General features: G+C 39.3%; 1 protein-coding gene across 1 annotated transcript; it reads right to left on the bottom strand.

Annotated features, from left to right (window-relative positions):
- Positions 1-50: 50 nt before the first annotated feature.
- On the bottom strand, positions 51-8899 carry azi2 (5-azacytidine induced 2). The gene is given in 10 exon segments (XM_083892780.1): positions 51-2049; positions 2051-2083; positions 2086-2174; positions 3694-3818; positions 4974-5038; positions 5426-5559; positions 6053-6152; positions 6390-6506; positions 7276-7529; positions 8771-8899. Coding segments are annotated over 9 exon segments (1197 nt in total). The 5' UTR covers positions 7495-7529; positions 8771-8899; the 3' UTR covers positions 51-1734.
- Between the last annotated feature and the right edge of the window lie 13858 nt (positions 8900-22757).

Raw genomic sequence — 22757 nt, 5'->3', positions numbered from 1 at the left:
TTGCAAATCGTTTACAGAAGTATGAAACTACTGCTGTAAAAGAACAATTCTTGAAAAATGAATTAACAAAAAGACCACAGTTATAAACCAGAAAGAAAATGGGGGGGAACAACCTTTTTTTCAATGATACGTGCCCTTTTGTGCTTTGTGCACCTATTTGTCAAGTTACTTCTCACATTTCTGCATGTTAGTGCACTTATTAAGTTGCCACCATTGCAGACTGCTCTTACACAGATCAGACGTCTTGGGATGAGGGAGGAAAAAAACAAAAAACAATATATATGTGTGTGTTGGAGTGCAAAACAGCGTGGCAGAGAACTGAAGCCCACCATTTACATTTATACAGATATGCACATTCTTCCATTTATGTATGTTGTGTACTGTTTATAATGTGTTTTTCTTTTGTACATCCTTCAGTTTATTTGTAAAAAGAGAAATGAAATGAGAACCTCATTCTGCCAAACGGACGTGTCATAGCTTAACACCAGCACAGTACAGAGTTATTTAGATACATTTGTTATTGTTCAAAATCTCCACAAACCTAATCAGGTTTTTCAGAAATACAGGGGAGTTTATGCATTCTATTCCACGAGTTCTTACAGAAAAAAAAAAAAGAACACCCAACAACTCACAGCATTACATATACATGTCCCTTTCCAACAGAATTAGTTCTAAGCAAACTGAATATGTGATAACAGGCAGATTTATATAGATTTGCAGGAGTTGTGAAATTTCTGTGAGAACAGTTGAAGTTGTTCTTGTGCCCCCGTGGATAATGTTCCATTTCAGACAACGACACACCTTAAGATCAAAGTTTATTATTTGCGACTCATTAATCTCAAAAATCCAAATACTGTGACTGCATTCTCAAAAGTGATTTGGTAAGCATAGCGTGATTGACTTCCTACTCTTCGATAATGATGTATGTAAGGACTGATGTGAAAAACGATCGAGAAAAAGACGGGTTTATTTGGTAGCTTTTTAAAATTTGGATCAAAACCTCTGCGATTACCCTACAATTAAACCTCAGTCACAGAAGAGAAAGAACCAAATCAAGTCCTTGTACCTACACAGTTTCTTCACATGACCACAAGACATACATGGGACCTTGAATACTATACAGCGATCAAATGTAAAAAGACCTGCATTTTACTGAATACAGTTTTACAAAGTATTCTGCCGTGTGTCCAGCTGTGGCCGCAGTGATCACTGGCCATAATGAATGAAGAAAAGAGGCTCTTTGAGAACCTACTGGGTTCATTATGATGAGATACAGATAGCTGGTAGGCAAGAGATGCCCGCACACTGATCTGCAAACACAGGCACGCGCTGTTTAATGTGCGTACATGCACACACTGAAGTTAAATTGCTCGTATGCGTGCTAGGACACACTTTGAATCATGTGCACACAAGGACACATACTCACAGAAAAACTTTAGATTCTACTCAGGGTCTCTCTCTCTCTCCTCAACCTTCCCTCTGCATGGTCAGATAAGTTCACCAATGCAGTGAGCAGTGAAATCAGCAAGTTTGCCGAGTCTTCACCTCTGAAAGGCTTCCTCTGGTTTCAGTTAGCTCCCACAACCAGTAGGTCCAGGCCAGGGGAGTGGTCTAATCAGCTTAAGGCAGGTTAGGTGGTAGCTATGTGGCAGGGTTGCAGAGTCAAGTCATCAATCGAGTCATCATCGTTTCATCCAACTGCAAACTATTTCATAATCATCGTCAAAGTTGCTCTCAATAGGGCTTTGCCCATTCAGTGTTAGGAGGGCTCCTAGGACTGCAGTTTCCCATGAGTGATGAGGAGCTGGATGCAGCAGATTGTCCCTCCCAGAATATGGCGTCACTGGGCTTGGGTGGACTAGGGAAGGACCTGGAGCTCTCGTCCAGGGAAGCTTGGTTCAAGGGTGGTGGGGGCAGGACGACAGAGCCGGCATTGCTGCCAGCTAAAGCCTCTTCTGAACAGCTATGTGAGGGCCAGGGTCCATTGTACCAGCAGTCCTCCTTCAGGCTGTCTGGCAACAGGGTGCCCGATGGGCCACCGACAGGAGGGCAGGGGCGCCCAGAACATGAGGGGAGTGGGGGGGCACTAGGGGGGCGAGGCACGGACGCCCGAGGACCTGGGTGGTTGTTCTTTTCTACGTCATCCAGACACTGGATTGGAACTGTGGAGGAAGCTAGAGAGAGCAAGGTGAAGGAAAGAGGGAGGAAAAGTGAGAGTGAAAAGCAATAAAAAGGTGTTTTTTTTAAAGATACTGTTAGTGTGGTTATAAACAGATCACATGCCATGAACAGGTTCAAGTGTTTGTCCCTCTGTGATATCAATTTTTAATTGATGTGATTTCTCCTTTGATAACTTTTACAAAGGTGGTGAGCAAAGTGTAGGACATAGTATTGTTTTACTACATTGTGCTGGTAAATCACCATCAATTCTGTTCCAAATCCTCCTTCAACTTAAAAAAAACACATCTTTACAGGACTTGTGAAAAGTTTGAGATTCCCACATTTTTTTTTCAGTTGCTGATTATTATGTTGAGCAATAAGTGTGGAACTTTAATTAGCAGCTGAATACGCTCACCGTAAAAACACGAGATTTTCACCAAGAGTACAAAGTAATGACGAGACTAAATATAAATGAACTTGACTTAACTTTTTTTCTATACAATTTTTTGTACCAGTCTTTTTCCTTTACATTTCCCTCTTCCTTTGTACCACTTCATATTATTCACTGATTTTGAACGGCTGAATTTTTACAAAAAAAAAGAAGAGGAAAAACTTTTGACCAGTATTATACTGTCTTTCATCCATCCACCGTCTCATGAGGGTCTCCTGAGTCTGTTATTTGAATAGAGGTGATTCCACCGAAGGAACATTATCAGAATACAGATGTATTATCCAACCAAACACATAGCTCTCCCCCTTCTCCTCCCCTTTCTTTGCTTCTCCTGCTTCTCTTATTTCTTTCCAGCCATCTCATTAAAGCTACAGGATTACAGTCTTATTCAGTGGAATAAATAGGCCAAGATTTATTTTCTTGCCATATTTCATTCCAATTTTCACCTCCTGGTCTCCTCCTCTGGCAGTCTGAGGGAATTGACAACAGAGGTAATCTCCTCGAGGATAGAAAGCATCAGCACAGAGGGAGGGGAGAGGTAAAACAGACCATTTTACGATGTCCTTTATCAGTGTTTCTTAGCAGTCTGATTGCACACCCTCATACAAATTGCGACAAGGAGCAGCAGAAAAAAACATCGTCTCAGTTAAGAAGTACCTCTTAAAAGGGCGTGAGGAGTCAGGAGTAACTCCCTCTTTTTCACTTAGTACATTTCCTTAAAAGTCTGACATTTTTTCTTTAACACTGTGAGCTATGGCATTTTCAAGGTGATACATAAAGAAAATGTATTATAGTACGACACAAATTGGCCATGATGGGTCACCAGGTTCATCTGTATTTGGCTTGAAAAGTTAAATTGCAATCACATTAACACCTGCAACACAAGTGTTGCAGTTCCTGCGTGCAAGTGGTAACCTGTGAGAAATTTCTGTCGGGGTATATAGGGGATTCATGATGCTCTCAGTATAAATTGAAGTTGAGCAGGTGTGAAAAGGCAGCAAGGAGGCAGTCATCACAGATGCAAACAAAAAAAAAATGGGTTGTAAAGATTCATAAACCACAGTCTCTGTATTGTTCCTTACCTTGTCTTGTTTCTTTGATCAGCGGCCTGAGTTTACCGATCAGACCAGATTGGTGCTTCAGCTCGGAGACGAGACGATTGACCTCGCTGTTCAAAGCCTGGCACATCTGCTGCATGTTCCTCTCGCTACACATCAACAGAATATCGCATTTTAGCAATATGCTCAAAGCATTACTGCTTCTCTTCAAGGCCAGTGTTGTTGTACACATACAGGCAGGCTTTGATGTGGTAACGCATAGACTGTAAAGGTGTGTGTACTGATGTGCATACTTGAACACAGACAATGTTCAAATCCACATTTGTTGAAATTCAAACTATCAAAGCAGACGTGGATTTTTTTCAGAATTAGTTGGACATTTAATGATCAAGGCCTAATCTGTTTACAAAATTATTAAAATTCCTAGTGAGTGCATGTTGATTAATATTAAATCCTGCAATATAGTTTGATTCACTTGACACATTTAGCACAGCTACTGACTGTACTGAGTTCAGAGTTCAAATGACTATGGTACATTTAGGGACAGATCCAGCAGCTTGCATGTGTGCATATATACAAACACACATATATATATATACATTTATATTCGAGCTGTAACGATTAATCGATTATTAATCGATTACTAAATTAATCATCAACATTATATTTTGATAATCGATAATCGGTTTGAAGCTTTTTTCATGATGAAAACAAAATTTCTGATTGTTTTAGCTTCTTAAATGTGAATATTTTCTTTGCTTCTTTGCTCCACATAACAAAGAAATCATTAAAACTGAATAATTTTGGTTTGTGGACAAAACAAGACGTTCGAGAACATCATCATTTACAGGTTTGACAAACATTGATCAACGTTTTTTTTTTACATTTTCTGAACTAAACGATTCATTGATTAATCAAGAAAATGATCGACAGATTAATCTCGATCTACTAATCGATTACCAAAATAATCGTTAGTTTATATATATATGTATATGTGTGTGTGTGTATATATATTGATATATATATTGATATATATACACACATATACATATCGTCTTTAAATATTTACCAGACTTTTACCACACAACTGCAAATGTAATCTGTTTCTCGTGGATGTCAGTCTGGTCTTCATTGTGTCGGATATGTAGACAGACTTAGATGTAAAAAGCTACACCCTCCTCTAGTGGTCTAAGAGGACAACTACATCCCATAGTGACAGAATGCAATTCTCTTCTGCAGATCAAGTGAGCCCCAAACTAACTCCCCCCTTCATTTACTGTACAAATATAAATAAAATACTCTACCTTGCGTTAAACTTTGTGTCACAGGTCAGGCCCAAGTCTGGTCCATTAAGGCCATGGGGTTCCTCCTAAAACAGAGTGAGTTAGGAAAAGCAGGGAGTCAGATTGAGTTTTTCAGTATTTTTTCAATGTTTACTTATCACGAAACAAACTTTAGAATCCTCTGCTCTCCTTCAAACTTTACGTATTTCCCCCATTCAATTTTCTTTCATACTTCAGGAACTAATTTATCGACCTGTATGTTCCTCTTTTCTTTCCACATCTTCCCAGAGTCACCCTGTCTCTCTCTGCCCCAACACCTTCCCTCTGCTCTTTTCCTTTCATCTCGTTACAGCACTCTCCACGACATGTTTCACCGATGTTCCCTCTGGTTCCTCTGGTTCTTCATCCTCCACCTCTTTTTTCTTCCACTCTGTGCTTTACATAAGGCTCCCCTTGTTGTATAGCATACTTACCCCACCTCTCTCCAGCAGTCTGCTGTTTTCCAGTGTCACTCTCTCAAGCTCCTCCTGTAGTTTGTGGATCTTCAGCTCAGTGCTGACCCTGTCCACCTGCCAGTAGTCCTGAGGGCTGTTCAGGCTCTTCATCACTGACGACACAAAATAAATACAAAAATACAGGCTAAATTATTGCCAGTTCATTACACATTTTGAATTGAATTATTTGACAACATACAATCATTTCAATGCGATAAAAGAGCTTGAAGCGAACAAAGGAGACAGAGTGATCGCACCCACAGGCAACGTATTCTGCTCGTCTAGTGATCACTTCATATCAGGTATAGAATCCAATGTTTTCTAGCTTTATTTATTTGTTTTCCATACTTGTGAAAAAGCACATTATAAGGGCCAGATGTAGTCAGCCTGTCAGGTTCTGTGATATATTGATCCATTGCTATGTATCATGGCGGCATAAACAACCCGAGTCACGTGACTCTATAGGAAGATAAATCCACAGAAAACAGTGTATTTTAAAAGGTGTAAGCCACATATGAAATGCAATGATTTTTGTAGATGCATTTTACTAAGCTCTGCTCAGCTGTTGTAAAGAAAACAAAGCAGGCCCATGTGCTCTACCTGTACCTTGGCTGGTATCCATTTCTGTCCTCAGCTGCAGCAGCTCCCACTCTTTGGCCTGGAGCTGCTCCATCAGCAACCTCTCGCTCTCACTCTTCTCCTTTTTCTAAAAGAGAAGGATCATGAACAGGAAGAGTCAGCATTCACGCGGAAGAAGAAAACTCTCCCTCTCGGTAAGATCAATGCACTTGTGTTATATTTGTATGTGGATAAAATAACCTTGTACCTAAGCTTTGAAATACAGAAGGTATTTCTACGACAACCCTTTCTTTATGTTTTTCAGGTTTGCCACATACGTGATCGTGTCAGTTTGAGGAAGGTTCAAATAAACCAGTGGACTCACCAGTTTGTTCAGCTCCATCTGCAGATCTTCCTTCTCTATATAGATACCTCGGTAAGCACTGAAGGCCTTATTCACATACTGGGGACCCTCTGATGGAGGTGCATCAGGCCTGAAGAGCTGCACAGAAATGAGAAAAGCACATCTTTCAACGTGTTTTCACTTTTGCGTTCCAGCTGCGTTAAAATAGTAGTGTAGATGGTGTTTTTATTAGTAAATGCCAGGAGCTTTCTTTTCATATGTGTAGAGCTCCAAAACATGTCATGTTTTCCCAGACCTCCTCTCTGTTTACTGATTTATCTCTCGTTGGTTTTAGCGTTCACTGTAGGCCACAGGTTTATTGATGCTGTTGCCCCCAGTAAAGTATTTTGTGTATGTTCATACAGTACTGTGAACAGCTTTAGGCGGGCACCATTCGATTTGTTGTTTTAACAATGCTATAATGACCATACAGTATAAGAACAGTATTTCCCATTCACGTTAATGGAACACATCCAGAATATATGGGAAACATATGCAGTTTTCAAACAAAACAGCTTCTATGGGTTGAAGTGACAAGTGTGACCTACCATTAGATAGAACAGTAGCACAACAGTGTGAAAAGTTATTACAGCAGGATTATGCTTGTGCATTACATGCACATGTTTTATGAGTTAAACTCATTGACAGTTAAAGACCAACCTTCACTCACATCATTCCAATCTAAATGACAATGATCGCAGAATTTGACAGATATAAAAACAAAGTAGTGCCCTAAAACTTCTAGGCCACTGCAATAAGTTGTTTTTTTAATGTCACTCTCCATGAGCTGTTATTCCCCTTTTCTAGCTTCTATTCTCTCCCTGCAATTCTGCAGAAATCACCACTCCCTGGCCATGTGCACCAGTACCTTATCCTCCAGCTGTTTGACCCTCTTCCTTAGCAGAGTATTCTCTCGCTCTGTGTCTCTCAGCCTCTTCTTGATGTCCTCGTAGGCTGTGACCAGGGCAAAGTGGGAAGCGACAGACTCGTCGCCAGCACACACAGATACCGGGCTCTCGCCGGAGGTGGTGAAGGCTGTCTCGTGTTTAAGAATACAGATGTCATCATCCACTGCCAGAGGCTCCATGCTTGCACAGGCCTACGCTGTAGCAGCTAGATGACCTAGGGAGAACACAGGAAGAGTTTTTTTTTTTAAAGAGTGGACAAGTTATGCCGTGGAATGTGAGTGGTAAAGCATTCCAAAGTCACACAGAATTAGTTTTTTTAATCAAGCTGAGGAAAGCTACAAGCTGAAACATGTTTGCTTACAGCACTGTGTATTGATTTTATTTATTAAAGTCTTTAACACTACCTGGGATTCTCTCTTATTTCACTGATTTTTTTTAGGGCTGCACAAGTTCACTTAAGTGTAAAAGAAGTACTTCTTTTGTTTCAAAGTTGAAACTTAAACGTTACTTATACAGGTTATGCGTAATGGTATATTACACTGAAAGCGATAAAGGTTTGTCTACATATTTATTTCACAACTATTGTAACACCAGTTTTGGTTTGGTTTCAAGTCAAGTCATGTCAGACACATTTGTGAGAGATGGATCCTCAAGAAACGTCAGTACTAGAAAATGTCTTAAACATGTGCCAAAGACGAGTGAAAATACACTGCTGGACACTTTCGGTTTGGAACAGCGCTGAGACAGTACAGCTAATGCTATTGCTGATGATGTCAGCATGCAATGATGCAGCAAACACCGAGGAGCCAAGTTTGAACACTTGAAGGCCGAAGCTCTAAAAGAAGTAAGTTTCAAATGAAGGACGACTGGTGTGGCATAGAGCCACACCAGTGATAGAAACCAAGATAATAATAATAATTTAAAAAAACATAGCTGACATTTATGGACGACTTCAGAGAGGGGTATGAGGGCTGAGTGACCCCAGCAAGACAAGTGCTCAAAACGAAAGTGAACATGAGTCCAAATATAAGACACGGAGTGAGACGTCGTGTATTTAAACTCAATGAGATTAAAATACGAGAGCTAAAGGCTAACATTACAATGGTATAAATCGAGAGATCGTTTGTGGTTCAAACAGCCTCAGTCAGGATGTAAACAATCACCGACTCGTCTGTGTGCGATTCAATAAGGTTATAGTGTTAGCTTCCGTGAGCTGTGTGGACAGCCGACAAGACAAAACGAAAGACACTGATAGTATGCACTAAAAAATAAAAACAAAAAAACAAGCAGCAGCTATTGACTTAGACGAACAAAGAACCAATGACAATGCCGAACGTTACAGCGGATCAAAGTACCGATCTATGATAACAGCTAGCTAGCGCTTAGCTAACGTCATTTGTGGCTAGGTTAACCAAGAAAGCAGTCGATTATTTTTCACTCTCGACCTCCACTAACCACTTTGGATGCTGTCCTCAGTCCGGTGTCAGCCGAGCACACAGCGCGATCATTTATTCTTGATAAGAGAAGACCTGTTTCTGGTAAACAACCAAAGAGACGAGGATGAACACTCGCACAGTGTCAGAACTGACAGGTGAGGAAACAAAAACTTCCGGGAGTCACTTGACTGCAGAAGACATTTCAAAATAAAACCACGGCATGACCAGCCGTTTTAGCATGTAATAATAATAATAGCTAATATCACTGTTACATTATATTACATTGTATTGTATTGTATTGTACCGTATTGTATTCGAATTATTATTTCAGCTTTTTTTTTTTCTCAACAATGCCAATATAAATTTATTTTTTTATATATATATTTCCCTTTATCTAAGATTAAGAATTGTTCACATAACCAATAACATATAATAATTTCTTAATTGAGCCATAACCACATCCCCAGCTAATGTATTTAAAATCTTTCCTTTACTTTTTTACTTATGCAGCTAACAAACAGACAACACAGGGTTACAAATGATAACTACAGGCTAAGCTGGTGAGGAACACGACACTTAACTTTCAAAGAGAAGCTTCCACATAAAGTAAGTATTACTATTGCTGCTAATGTATGTATACGTCATTAACAGACAACGAAAAGGAAACAATTATTCGAATGACTCAGCAAAGTTTTTTTTAAATGTTTTGACTGGGAGGTCATTAGTGGTTAGCTAACATAAGCTAATCAAGCTAGTTAGGTTATAATACATTTTCGTGTCTGACAAGGACATAGGAGTCAAAACTGGAGTTGTGGAAGTAGCTATACGTGTCAATAACGAAGCAAGCTTATAATAACAATATATTAAGGAAAAGTTTATTATATTTAAATATTAAAATGAAATGTCATCATTGTGGTTGGTTTATCTGGTCATTTTTTTGTCAAAATGCTCTATAGTGGACCATAATCAAATGTGAAGTAGTAATTGTAAGTTATCAATGTATTCAATCACATTGAGATTTACATATTATTTCATTAATATATAAGAAATGCTCAACACCATGATATCTTCTTTTTACCTGCCCCTGCAGTTAGACTCCATTTGTGATCGATTCTTCTGCATCACTATAAGTGGTACATGACATATTATCAATGATGATGATGTGTTTGGAAACTGGAAACTATTAACATAACTAGATTCTTTATCTAAATCACCTATAGCAATCAGTCTGGAGTCAAGAACTGGGCGTGTGGACATACCTGCAAAGATCAACAACATGACAAGTGAAGACAAACCTGAGCTCTCCGTTTCAAAGACTCTTGAAAGTAAGGCCAACGCTTCTGTATATCAGCTGATTTTGCTGCTGTCACTCTGGTGGGAACTATTTGTTTTTTAGTGTTGTTCTGTCCAAGTTAACGCAGTATTTTACTTACAATGTAAAGCATGTATGTTTTAACTTTTCTTGCACTGGCTTAAGAGAACATGTACAATTGTTTGGGTGTAACATCACATCACTGTTGATTAGAAGGTTATATGATTAGACTCAGTGAGATAAAATCAGACCAGTTTACCTTATTAACGTAAATAAACATTCCATGTTTTCTAGTTTTTCCTTCCCAAGAGATACATATTTATCTTCTCTTAATCCACAACTTAAATGGGTCTATCCGAAATCTTTGCATTTATTATAGTTTTTAAAAAAAGGGAGAAAAAGACTGTGGCTGACACATATAAATTCCTGCAGAAAAGCCTCAATATTTCAAATTTGTTTTGGAAGGAATAGAACAACTAACAGGTTTTTTGGGTCATTATCTTTGCAGTGTTGTCAGATGCCCAGCTGCTGTTAAGCGACATCGAGAAGCTGCTGGCCTCGAGCACAGAAATATGTCCTTCCTACCAGAGGCAGCAAAGAACGGTTTGTAAATTGGCAGAGCAACAATCACTCAATCTTCTCCAGTCATCTACATTATACTGTTAAAAACAGTCTGTGAATGACAAAAAGCTTGACATAAAACACATCTTGAGAGGCTCCATTTCAAAACACTTACTCAGGATGAAAAATAAAATTACAGGATTCAATTAAGTTACTCGGGGTCAAACAGTAGTCATTGTTAATCTTTCTGATGGATTTCCTCCAGATTTCCAGGAACAGCCAAAATAAATAAATAAAATGTTCTCTCGACTTTTTTTGGTTGACTGAGAATCCAATTGGTTTTTACAGAAATGTTTTTGATCTATGATTTAATTTAGGACCTCTAATGTCAAACATTTGATATATAATGGCCTGAAGCTGCATCAATTACACATTTTTTGGGTTCTGGGTGTGGCCCAGTTAGTTGACTGGCCCAGGGTCAGGCCCACCTATGGCAGCAATAGGGGCAGTTGTGTCTGCAATATTTGAACAACAGAACAGAACTTGTTGAACTGTTTTTTTTGGTGTATATTGTATACATCATAATTTGATCACTTCATCAGTTGACATCAAACCATTGTCCCCATAACGGTTCCTTTTAATTATTTACGCACACATTAAACCACATTTTAAAGCCTGTATAAGGTTTTATTTCACAAACAACCTTGTTATTCTTTTATGTGCTCAAGCATACTGTGCACAGTGTGGTCTGCTGTGCATGTTGTTGTGACAGATTCATCAGGAGTGTGAGGCCAGCATTGAGGAAGACGGGGACACCTTGGTCATAGATGGCTTCAGGTTCGAGAATGCGGCCAGCATGGTCGAGTTGAGGATGCTGTTGACAAACACTGGTGCTGGAGGACATCGGCACAACAAATGACTGATGGCTACACCTCGGTGGCTGTGTGACACAAGGTCAACAGTGCAAATGACTGACAGTGGTAACAATGGCAGATGACGAGCCAACAAACAACAGGGTTTCAAGTGATAGGGAAAAGGCTAAGTGACATGTGCAGAGGCAAAGTTTATGTCATGTTGTATAAAAGACAAAGGCCAGTTTCAGATAAATGTTCCAAATGTTTTGAAATGTTTGTTATTTTAAATGTTATAATTTACTATAACATTAAGTTTCAGATAAATGTTCCAAATGTTTTGAAATGTTTGTTATTTTAAATGTTATAATTTACTAGTTCAATGTTGCTTTATTTATTTATTTTTATCACCGTCTTCTTTTACATTTTGTAGTTGCAGCACATTGATATGAGTGGACCAGTATCTCACTGACATTCTCTACAGTTATTTCTGTTTTTATAACACTGAGCTGCTGCCTTTAACGATAGTGCCACTTGTGTAAACCTTAAATGTCCTTCACGATACATCACAACACTGAGTAGGTAGGTTAAATGGGGACATGGCTTTCTCTTTGATTACAGAGCTGTTAAACTATTCAGTGTCCTTCCTGTTTGTACCTGACTGTAGATCATCTTGCTGCCTAAAAGCACTTCTACTGCTCTGATTATAGTAAAGTTTCTCAGTTCAGCAGGGTTTTTAGTGCGTTTGGCTTGAAAAAGAAGTGTATAATAAACAAAAATGACAGTGCTGCTGTACTACATCTGCAGCTCCATAAGAAATCTGAAAATCTTATCATCGAATAACCTTTAGTCAAGACCTTAAGAGTTAATAAATACATTTCACTGCATCATTGAGTATGATTATGACAGTACAATCTCTTACAGGGTACTACAGGGATGTTGGAACTATTTTCTATGAGGGGCTGCTGACTGCTTCTACTGTTAAACTTAAAAATAGGTTAATGAGCTTGAGGCAGAAATGTGATGTTTCAAATATTGTGGTACTGTTGTATCATCTGTTAAGGGAAATTGGTTTTAATTAAATTAATATCTCATTGGATGCTTCATTTTTACCCAAATGTTCTTGTATATTTCAAATCTAATGCCACTTTCTGTTACGCAGTATGGTAAAAAAAAATACAGTGACCAGTTTAACATAACGCCCAATTAGCATTGTGTATTTGCTGACATTAAAACAAATAGTAAAAAAAAATGAATTTACTGAAACTGAGGTACAGAAATCAATGAGTCCTCCTTCGTCATGTTACACCTCATGTAAACACACTGAAATGAACACAAGATCTGTTCAAGGTGTGTCACAGCATCAGTGTAACGCTGTTGCTGTCGAATGATGAAACCAGAAATGTGCCAAATATTAACACACTAAATGGACTGACATTATTTATGCAAATAAGGTCATTACTATGCACGTGCTAGTTCAGTGCCCAAATTAAGTGCTTGTTTGGAGCACTCGGGATGTGTTTGCAAGCGTGACCTCTGTGACATGTTACAGAAATAACAGTCACTTGAAACATCTAATTAGGTTTACATATGCTGGAAAATTATAGCAGTGGAACACAAAGTCAATTTGAGTTAAGTTAAGGCAACTGTTGGAAGTTACAGTGAGAAATCCTTTCAAATAATTAAGGGAATCTAGAAAAAGGATTTAATAATACACACACTGTATACACACACACATATATCCAGTAATCAGGAAAAAAAAATAGTACAAATTATGGTGTAAAAGCATCCAGCAGATGCTGAATTAATTATGACAGAAGTTGCAGATTGACTGTGTTGCAAACCAGGAGCAGAGGGCAGCACTTATTTGCACTCAAGGAGGAATGATGGTTGGCTACCTTGCTCAGGGACACCACAGTCCTTGACCTGTCTCAGGATTTCAACTGGCAAACCTCCGGTTACAAGCCCAATTCCCTTTCGATTGGACATTGGCGGCTACATATGTCCTAAAGAGCCACATTAATTATTTATGTTATATCCTGTGCAATTAGATGTTATATTATGTTCTTTGGAAATAACGAACATTCACTCTGTCCTTGATCAAGTTTGACAACATTTGGACTTTGAACCTTTGAAACTAAGAGCGCTGCAGTAGCTGCAGATTGATGCTGCCGTATTGTGTGAGTATGCTATAGTGAACGATTGCAGCTGTGGTTTGTTTGAATGACCATTTCATGTCTGTGTCTGATACAAACATCTGCTGTCAATAAATCTGGACTCGCAGAGCTCAAAGACCCAAGAGTGTATGGCTGCAGACCTGAGGAAACAGCAGATACATGCTATGATCAGTTTTGACCAGAAGGTGATGCTGTTTCTTCATTATTTTTACTTATTCTTGCAGACACTGCTTGTTTATTTGGTGTTCCAGTGATTACAATGGATGACACTAAGACATTTAAAGGCATCCCAGTTACATCCAAGAGAAGTAGCGTGGCTGAAGGTTGGACACTTCCACACATCCCTTTTATAGCCTTGTAAAACCTTGAGTTGGAACATTGTAAAATTAGAAGAGAGTACAGACATGCAGAATATACTCGCCTTTGTCTCTTGGCAAAGGAGAACGTATTCACCTATAATTAATCACCAGAGAGACATGTATGGATGGTGGAATCACAGTGTACCCTCTGTGATCCCTTTCTCTGCAATATAACAGCCCATCATCTTCCACTGCACTACTGCGGTTAAAGTTAAGATCAATGATGCCAGTGGTACGGTCATATATCATACTGCTGTCACAGAGTTGTTTCACACAGTTGAACCAAACTTCACCAACACAAATTATACCAACAGTCGATATGACCCCAGTATTTCTGTGTCTTTGTTTCAAAAACATTGGGGAAGTTGGGACAGTCATTCACTGCACATGGTTAAGGCTTATCGGCCATCAATTGTGTGCCGAGCTGCAGTGGGAGGAATGGTGTTATGAACTACTGCTGGTGATAGGAGCGGGATGGTGTTGTAGCCTAGATTTTGACAAACACACTGAAAGAGAAAATGGCTCAACTCAACATTGTGTGAGATGCTTGCAGCCTTAGAGCACTGTTGTTGAGTTCACAAGGATCCTTGGCAACCCACGATGTGTTTTCATGTTGTGCTTCTGATGTGAAGTGCCCCACTGATTCATTATAGACCCTGAAACCGTGCCATATAATCAGGAACTGGCCTTCTTTATACAGCACAGAGGTTAGTCATATCTAAGACTGTGTCGTGGTTACAGCAGAGGGCATCCCTGTGGACTGAAAGAGCAGAGCTGCAGCAGGGCACCCAAGGCCCTTTCTTTGTTTTTGCTCAGCCAATTAGAGAGAAATAGAGTTTGCTGTGAAAGAGGAACAATGGCTTGTGTATTTAAGTCTCAGAGTCTATGTCTGCAGTGGCAAGACCAAAACAGTACAGACCCTTGCACTTACCTGGTTCTTCTTGTTTGTGGAATGTGATTTTATCTTCATCAAAATCAAAAAGTACAGACAATAAAGCACATAGCACAAATACACATATAATATAATGTGCCAGTCTGTAGATTTACTTACATTTGTGTTATAGTCATTAATCATTGTGCTCCTGAATCACCTACTGGTGAACAGCCATCCTGACATGATCTCTTTAGCTACAAAAAGATCTATCTATCTATCTATCTATCTATCTATCTATCTATCTATCTATCTATCTATCTATCTATCTATCTATCTATCTATCTATCTATCTGTCTATCTATCTGTCTATCTATCTATCTATCTATCTATCTATCTATCTATCTATCTATCTATCTATCTATCTATCTATCTATCTATCTATCTATCTATCTATCTATCTATCACCTGACCAATGCATAAACCCCGCCCCCTCAGCTCAATCACGAGACCACACAACAGACGAGTTAGCTTAGAGTTTTGATGTAAAACGCGAGTTTTGGTGACAATTGTCAAAGGTAAGACACGGTTTAAGTTCATTGCGTTTGAAAGGTAAAGTTGTTTTGCTTTGGCTGCTGATTGATTCAGTGACGTTTAGTCACAGAAAGACATGAAATATATAGGTGGACCGTGGACTCTCAATAACATGCATACAATTAATTAAGTCATTAATTTCTTAGAAATACCTGGTTTAACCAATTTAAAATATCATTAGGTGTTACAGAAATAGCACTAAAAACTGAACTGTCTGACATTATGCTGTAATTCCCTTCTTGCTATGGTTTATGTTGTGTGTTGTGGTGTGGGCTGTAGCTTGTGTTGTTAGCATGAAGCTAACGTGGTCTTGTGTGACTTTAGTGTGTATGAAAATGGTGTTCATGGATGTTAGTGGAGCTTCTTCATCTGTTTTATCAGGAAAAGCACAGGTGTTGATGGCGGCATTGGTTCATGTAAGACAGGTCAGAATGACAGTAAACCAGCTTGTGATTTTCCTCCTGTGACCTATCATCACAACATTGCTAACATTACAACTAGTCAACACTGAAGTTGGCCATAATGCTAAAGGCACTTAGCTAACATTAACCACCATAGTAAAAATGCACATCCTTACACATTTCTCCACTGACTTTCTAACTTAATGAAACATTTTTACTCTAAGGTCAGACTCTTCAAGTGTATTATTGAATTAATATTAATACTACTTGCTTTGATTGGCTTCTCTGTGTTTGAGAATGGGGAATTTATTCATTATTATTACTCTTGCCCTTTTTTTTTTGTCTTGGCAATTATTCTGCATTTTGGCACTGTGCCATGTTAGGTATAGACATGAAATGAAGTGAGTTTTATAGTCCTTTTGTATATAGTTTTAGAGGGATGTGTGTATAGCACATACACAAAAACACACATGCAATGCAAATCATCATGGAGTGAGAGAAATTTGAAAAAAAAACAAAAAAACATCCTGCATTTATGCACTGAGGCACAAACAATACTTCACACAGTTGCTTTGTGTCCCCAGTCCAACTTCTGCGAAACTTCTTGACAGGAAGTGCTGTGATGATATCATACAGTGTGCCATAACACTCCATCTCTCCTAAAGACCTGGAGGTCATTAACCCGTACCCGCTGCTGTCTGTAGCTGTGCAGAGTTGGATGACTCCTCTTTTCAAGCAAAGGCGTGAAAACAAGTATGAGGCTGTGTTTTTTTTTGTGTGTGTGGTGCAGTGGAGCTAGCTAGCACCCCTGGCTTGGCCATCCGGCTCCACCATATGGCCACATTTATCATGTATCTTGCTGTTCATTAAGACTGCCCTTGCTGGCTGCAGAGGCACTGCTGGGGGCGTCAACCTCACCTCAGGAACACTGTGGACGACTGACTGTAGTCCATTGTGTTAATGCTGCAAAATTACACGAGCTGATGACACCATTAAGAAAGCTTATTTTGCCAAATGTTGTCTGTTTAAAGATGTGCAAGGATGCAAAGATCAATTGTATGTGTCTTACACAGTGAGCAGGTCTCCCACATTGTGATTTAGGTTTGTGGCTCAAAAACGATAACACCAGCTTATTAGTTGCTTGAAATGGCATGTGTGGAATACTTATTGACAACTTTTATTTCTAAAAGAGATGTGACTGTTGAATTCTATTTAATAAAAAAAACAAAGAAAAGATTAGCTGGTTGTCTATTTACACATATTATAGACGTGTACTGTAATACAGTTCATGTGCTTGTTGAGGTTTTAGTGAATTAGAGCTGCCATTATCTCAGCAACAGAAAATGAATCTGCAGCCAAGTTGCGAAATGCTAAAGGTTTTGTGGTTTCAGCTCCACATTGTTCTCAATAATAAACAACAATTATAAAACAATGTAGCATGACGGACATGTTTTGTTCCCTAGCATTAATGATCCTACTTTCTGATTTCCCTCTGTGAGAAATAAATGCAGAAAGATTTTTACTTGAAAACATGATTCATATGTAGCATTTCATTCGCATAAAAGAGAAATGAAATTTACATTTTAGACATGATGTATTAATCACCTGCAAATAGTTTTCTGATCAACATATCAGTCTTAATTACCTTTTCAGTCTTAATTACCTTTTCTTTTCTGGTTTGATCTGCACTCAGGCTGCATTCACGCCACATGCACATCATCACTAACTTTCATATAAGTCGATTGTGCCCATTTTGTTTAAAGGCAGACAAGGCTCCTGTGTTAAGACTGAGAAGCAAAATAGCACTGACAGAAAGGTCGTTACCACCTGAACCATACAACAGAAAACACTTTACTCAACAATACAATAAATTAACTGGAATTTTCCCTGGTCGATGGGGTGTATAGTCTGGAGTGGAGCTCGTAGCTCTGTTTTAGCAGTGCAGTTTTCATTTTTTTATTTGTAATATTTGGTAGGCATCCATCTGGTTCCATCCACCTTTCACTGGTCACAGTTGTGCCAGTCAAAGTATGTTTTTACGCACATTACCTTTACTATTTAATTATTGCGACATTTTGTCATGTTCAACCGTTAAGTGATAGTAAATGGCTGAGAGAGAGGAACATGACAAAGAAAACAAGGTCATGGGATTTGAACTTGAAGGGATAGTTCAGGTTTTTTGTCCTGAGTAAATCAACATTTTTAGCTCATGGGGCTGCTCGTCTACTGCTGCTGATTTCAAAACTCCAAAATAACACATTTACTGATGGAGGCAGCTGCTGATTGATGCTTACAAATCCATACAATGCTTTTTGTGGCTGGAAACTCTTTTCAGTCAGAAAAGGCTGTCTATTGTCATGAGAAAGCGGCAAAGATATTCAAAGATATGGTAGGACAAGGCAGGTGTACATTTTTATGAAGCCAGCCTTTAGTTTATGGCCGAAAATAAGTTCATTGTGTCCCTGTTGACAGCTATGTTGGTAGTAAGAGTGAGCGCCCATGTCTAAGTCTGGTTCTCGGTAAAGGCAGGGCACTTGATGGCACACTTGTGATTGATGTCTAAGTACCTCATACCTCACCTTAAAAAACCTGACTATCACTTTAACAGTTATATCCACACTGGAGTGCCTGTGGTAGTAACATTTTTATTCCTGCTGGTGAAGAATCAAAGAATATTAGTCCCGTGGTGAAGTCTGGATGTGATCTGGAGCAGTATACTGTATGTGATGAGCATATTGGATGGTGGACGTGTGGAGATGAATTGTATCAAAAGACCCTTGTCGCAAATTCAGGCAGTTTAATTAAAGAAATGGCAAAAAACACAATCATGGAGGTTGTGGCAAACTGTGATTGGTTGAAGATTTGTTTTTTTCAAACCTTAAAATGATGATGTTCTCAAATGTCTTGTTGTCCTCAAACCAATCTCATTCATTTGTAATGACTTCTTTGTTATTTGGAACAAAGAAACCAGGTAATATTCACATTTAAGCAGCTGAGAATCAGAAAACGTATTTCAAGGCATTGTTTCAGCCCTGTTTAATATCGAAGATGAAATAAACAAAACAACATGACAGATGTTTTGTGAAAGTGAGTTGGAAGTGGCCACCTATTCGGCACCCACAACTTTTAATAGCGAAAAGCTGACATTGAATGATTAAACAAGGCAGCGATTTCTGCCACAGCTCATATAAGCAGTAGGTTTGAGCACAACTTTGAATGTAAAGTGACATTGCAAATAATTCAGTTGCCGTGGTGACTCATCCTTTATCAGCAGGGCTCCTTCACACCTTAGCATGTGTAAAGGGACTGTGAGGCCAGCTGTTGTTTCAGTGCATCCATGTTCAGCATCAAATCATCAAACAGCAGGCATGACTTAACTGCCCTGTGAGGAGATCACTGACCGATTTTGCGTCTGTCATTTTTTTTTTTGTTTATATATATCTCGGGAAGAAGTCTTTGCATTTCCCTCACTCTGTGTAACACTTGATTTTCTGTCATGCTGCCCGTCATCTTCCTCTGTCTCTTCTTGATGGTTTGACAGTGTGACAGTGGTGGAAAGATGTCTTCAGACGCATGTGTGTGTGGGTGTGTGTGTTGGGGGCTTGTCAGCTGGAGTGAGCTGTCTGTCTTGGCATCACTGATTGCATTGTGTGTGGGTGTTTGTCCATGTTTGTAAGAATCTGAAGCTTGTGTGTTTGTGTGTTTCTTATTGAAAATCAGATTAAGGGGTTTGTCAAGCGTATTCCCTTTTTAAAAATACATTTTATTTTAGGAGGCTATCATAATTGAGAGATAAAAGATCATGTTTATATCACCTTTCAGGGACAGTGCCTCCGCACTATTAGTTGAGGTCAAACAAGAGATATTATTAAATATATCTGATATAAATAGCTTGTAGAAACACTGGAGCAGAACAGTGATTTACCCTAAAAGCATTGCAACAGCGATTGTTTTCCCTAAATACTATATAATACAAGCTGCACAAACAATAATTACTATTATGCATTTTCATGCAATGGAAAATTGACAGAAATGAGGAAAGAAGCAGTGTGGTGTGACAGTTTGCAGAATCACATCACTGTGGATTGTACTGCAGATTTATGAGGCTTAGTAAAAAGACTAAATAACCACAACAGACTCTTGTCTGGTGATGCAGATGGAGAAGTTTTACTTTTTATTGCGAAAGCCGCTCCAGTTTTCTCGTCTCCCAGCTGTCAGACTGTCAATGTATGGAATGACTCATTTTAAGTGTAACATGTAGACGTTTGCTGATTTCTTTTTCTGGACTAAGCCACATCTGTTTATTCAGTGAAAAAGTGTTTTTGAAAAGGTTATCATTATGTCCACACCTCCACCTTAAGGTCTTGCAATCAGCAATACCAAAATACCACCTCTTCATATTTCACATATTTTTTGACGTTTAATCTTCCAAGCAACTGAACAACAGCTACCAGGTGACTTTACACAGCCACACAAAGCTGCCACAGTCTGTTTTTGTATAAGGAGCATGTGATAGTAAAAGTAGATCAGAGCAGCTTGTAGAGCTCTGTTTTAGTATTATTATCTAACAGCAGTGTTCACATCCTCTCCCTTCCCTGGACTCATGTTTTATTAAAGTTATTATTTTTTGTTAGGTATAGCCAAGTGCATCGTATACTAGCACAGTGTTTGTTAATGCTAAGCCACCCCAGTACCAGCTTTTTTTTTTGCAGTGGCTTCAATCCTCGACAAGAAAGTACAACAATGTTTCACAGGTGTTGTCTGCACAGGTTTGGTAGATCAGCTCAAATGATTGCAAGACAAATTAAGTGGCGAACAGAGAGGCATGCTAGGGCACATGACCAGTAGAATGACGGCATGTGCAAACAGGGAGAGCTTCTAGCTGTGTCTCAATTCAGGGTCTAGTTCCTGTGAAGTGTGGATTCGTGGTCCGGATGTTGTCAAAATGCGTCACAGCGCTGCAAATTGAGGACTCCCTTTTGTGACCACTGGCGTGCAAATAATTGTGGTATATGGTCGGCCGCAAAGGATCCACCAGACCTATCCATCCCAGCCAAGCTAACATTGGCCGCATATGAATTGTGACAGCCTAGGTCGCTGCCGATGTGGTGCATTTTGACGACATTCGCCCCGACGAATCAGCACTCTGTATGGTCGAGTCCCTTAAATGCGACACGGCTATAGATAACAATGAAATACTGTATATGACCTTCACATAATATAAATGACAGAATTTTTCACATAAAATCTGAAGTAACAAAAGAAAACGTTATCATAGCTGAGAGGGAAAACCCAGTCATGGCTGGTCTGCAACGATAAACTAATCAGATATAGTGTGTGTGTATGTGGATGTGAAAGAAGCGGAATTTCCCCGATCCTTGTATTTCTATCGGTGGAATTACCCCTCAGGACACCTGATGCCTAGCAGCAAGTCTAACACACATACACACATACAAAGGTTTGTGCAGCTATTCTTCTTAGGACACTGCATTAACTCCCATTCATTTGGTCAGCTTAAACAAAGCCTTATCCCTAACCTTAATCATAACCAGTTAATGCCTTACCCTAAGCACAATTCAAATAGTCAACTCCCCCAGCTCCTCAGAAATGAGGTTCTGCCTTATTAGGATCAGATTTTGGTCCCCATGAGGATTACTGGTCCTGACAAGTTCAGTGTGTAAAGGTGCCATATACTCACACACACACCATGTCAGAGTGACAGATTATTTGACAGTTATTTGTCTTCTTGTGTGTCTCGTCTGTAGATGGCTTTTTGTTTGGGTCACAGATGTGCTGTATACAGTATGTCATATCTTTGACACATGTATACACTGCTATAGCCAAAGAAAAGTCACCATGTGAGGAAATAGGTAGGAGTACTTATGTGAGGAAATCAGTTGGTAGCCACAGATGTACAACCCAATGCTCAAAGAATACCCACCACTACTAGAATGGAATGTGTGAGTGTATACTGTATGCATGCATGGAACACTAGACTGATGCAGTATTGTGTAGTAGTACTCTGCAGACAGGGAACACTGAAATTATGACCCAGGCCTTCCAGGAATAGATATTTCTGAGCTTTCGAGGGCAATATTTATCAGTCCAAAGAGACTTCTTTCAATATATTGAAGTGTTTAACTAAATTGGTTCAGAGCTATATTAAAAAAATCTGACTTTCTTTTTATTATTATCCTTTGCTGTACATTTGTTTTTTCATTAGAAAATCAATACACATTATGTATGTACTATGAAGTTTTAGTTTTACATGATCTTTGTGTGGATTAGTATATAAGAGGATGCCTCTGTTGTGTTTGTTCTTGGTGACCAACATACAGGCATATATTTTTTTTTTATGTTGACTCTGTCTCATTAAATGCCTCAGGCACTTCATTGTGGGAGCATGTTTTCTACACAGGGCTCTAATCAAAGCTAGTTCGCGCCATGCTGTCGGCACCCACACACAAAAAGATGGTGGACTGGAGTATGATGTTATTTTCCAGCCTGAGCTAATAGTCTCTGGGGCTCAATTCTCTCTCTCTCTCTCTCTCTGGTTTCAGTTGGACTTTGCTCTGTTACACAATGCCGCCGCGCGTCCCTGGGAAGGCTCTAATGAAGAGTTATGAGAAGCTGGATGCCTCTTGGCTGTGGAGAGAGAGGGATGGTGGGAGGACACGGTATGAGATGGAAGATGGGTTGACGCGTGGAAGGGTGACGAGACAGGCATGCAGATGGTCGCAGATAGATGGCGGCGAAGGAAGGAGGGAGAGTGCATGCAGTGAGGCTGAAAGATGGATGGGAGGAAAGAAAGCACAAGAGGCCATGGGACCCAACAACCTTGGAAGCCTCTGTAAGGCAAGAGTCTGTTAACTGCAGCAAA

Source organism: Microchirus variegatus (assembly GCF_963457635.1).
Source record: "Microchirus variegatus genome assembly, chromosome: 1".
Lineage (NCBI taxonomy): Eukaryota > Metazoa > Chordata > Actinopteri > Pleuronectiformes > Soleidae > Microchirus > Microchirus variegatus.
The sequence above is the reverse complement of the archived record's forward strand: the minus strand, read 5'-3'. Positions and strand labels throughout refer to the sequence as shown.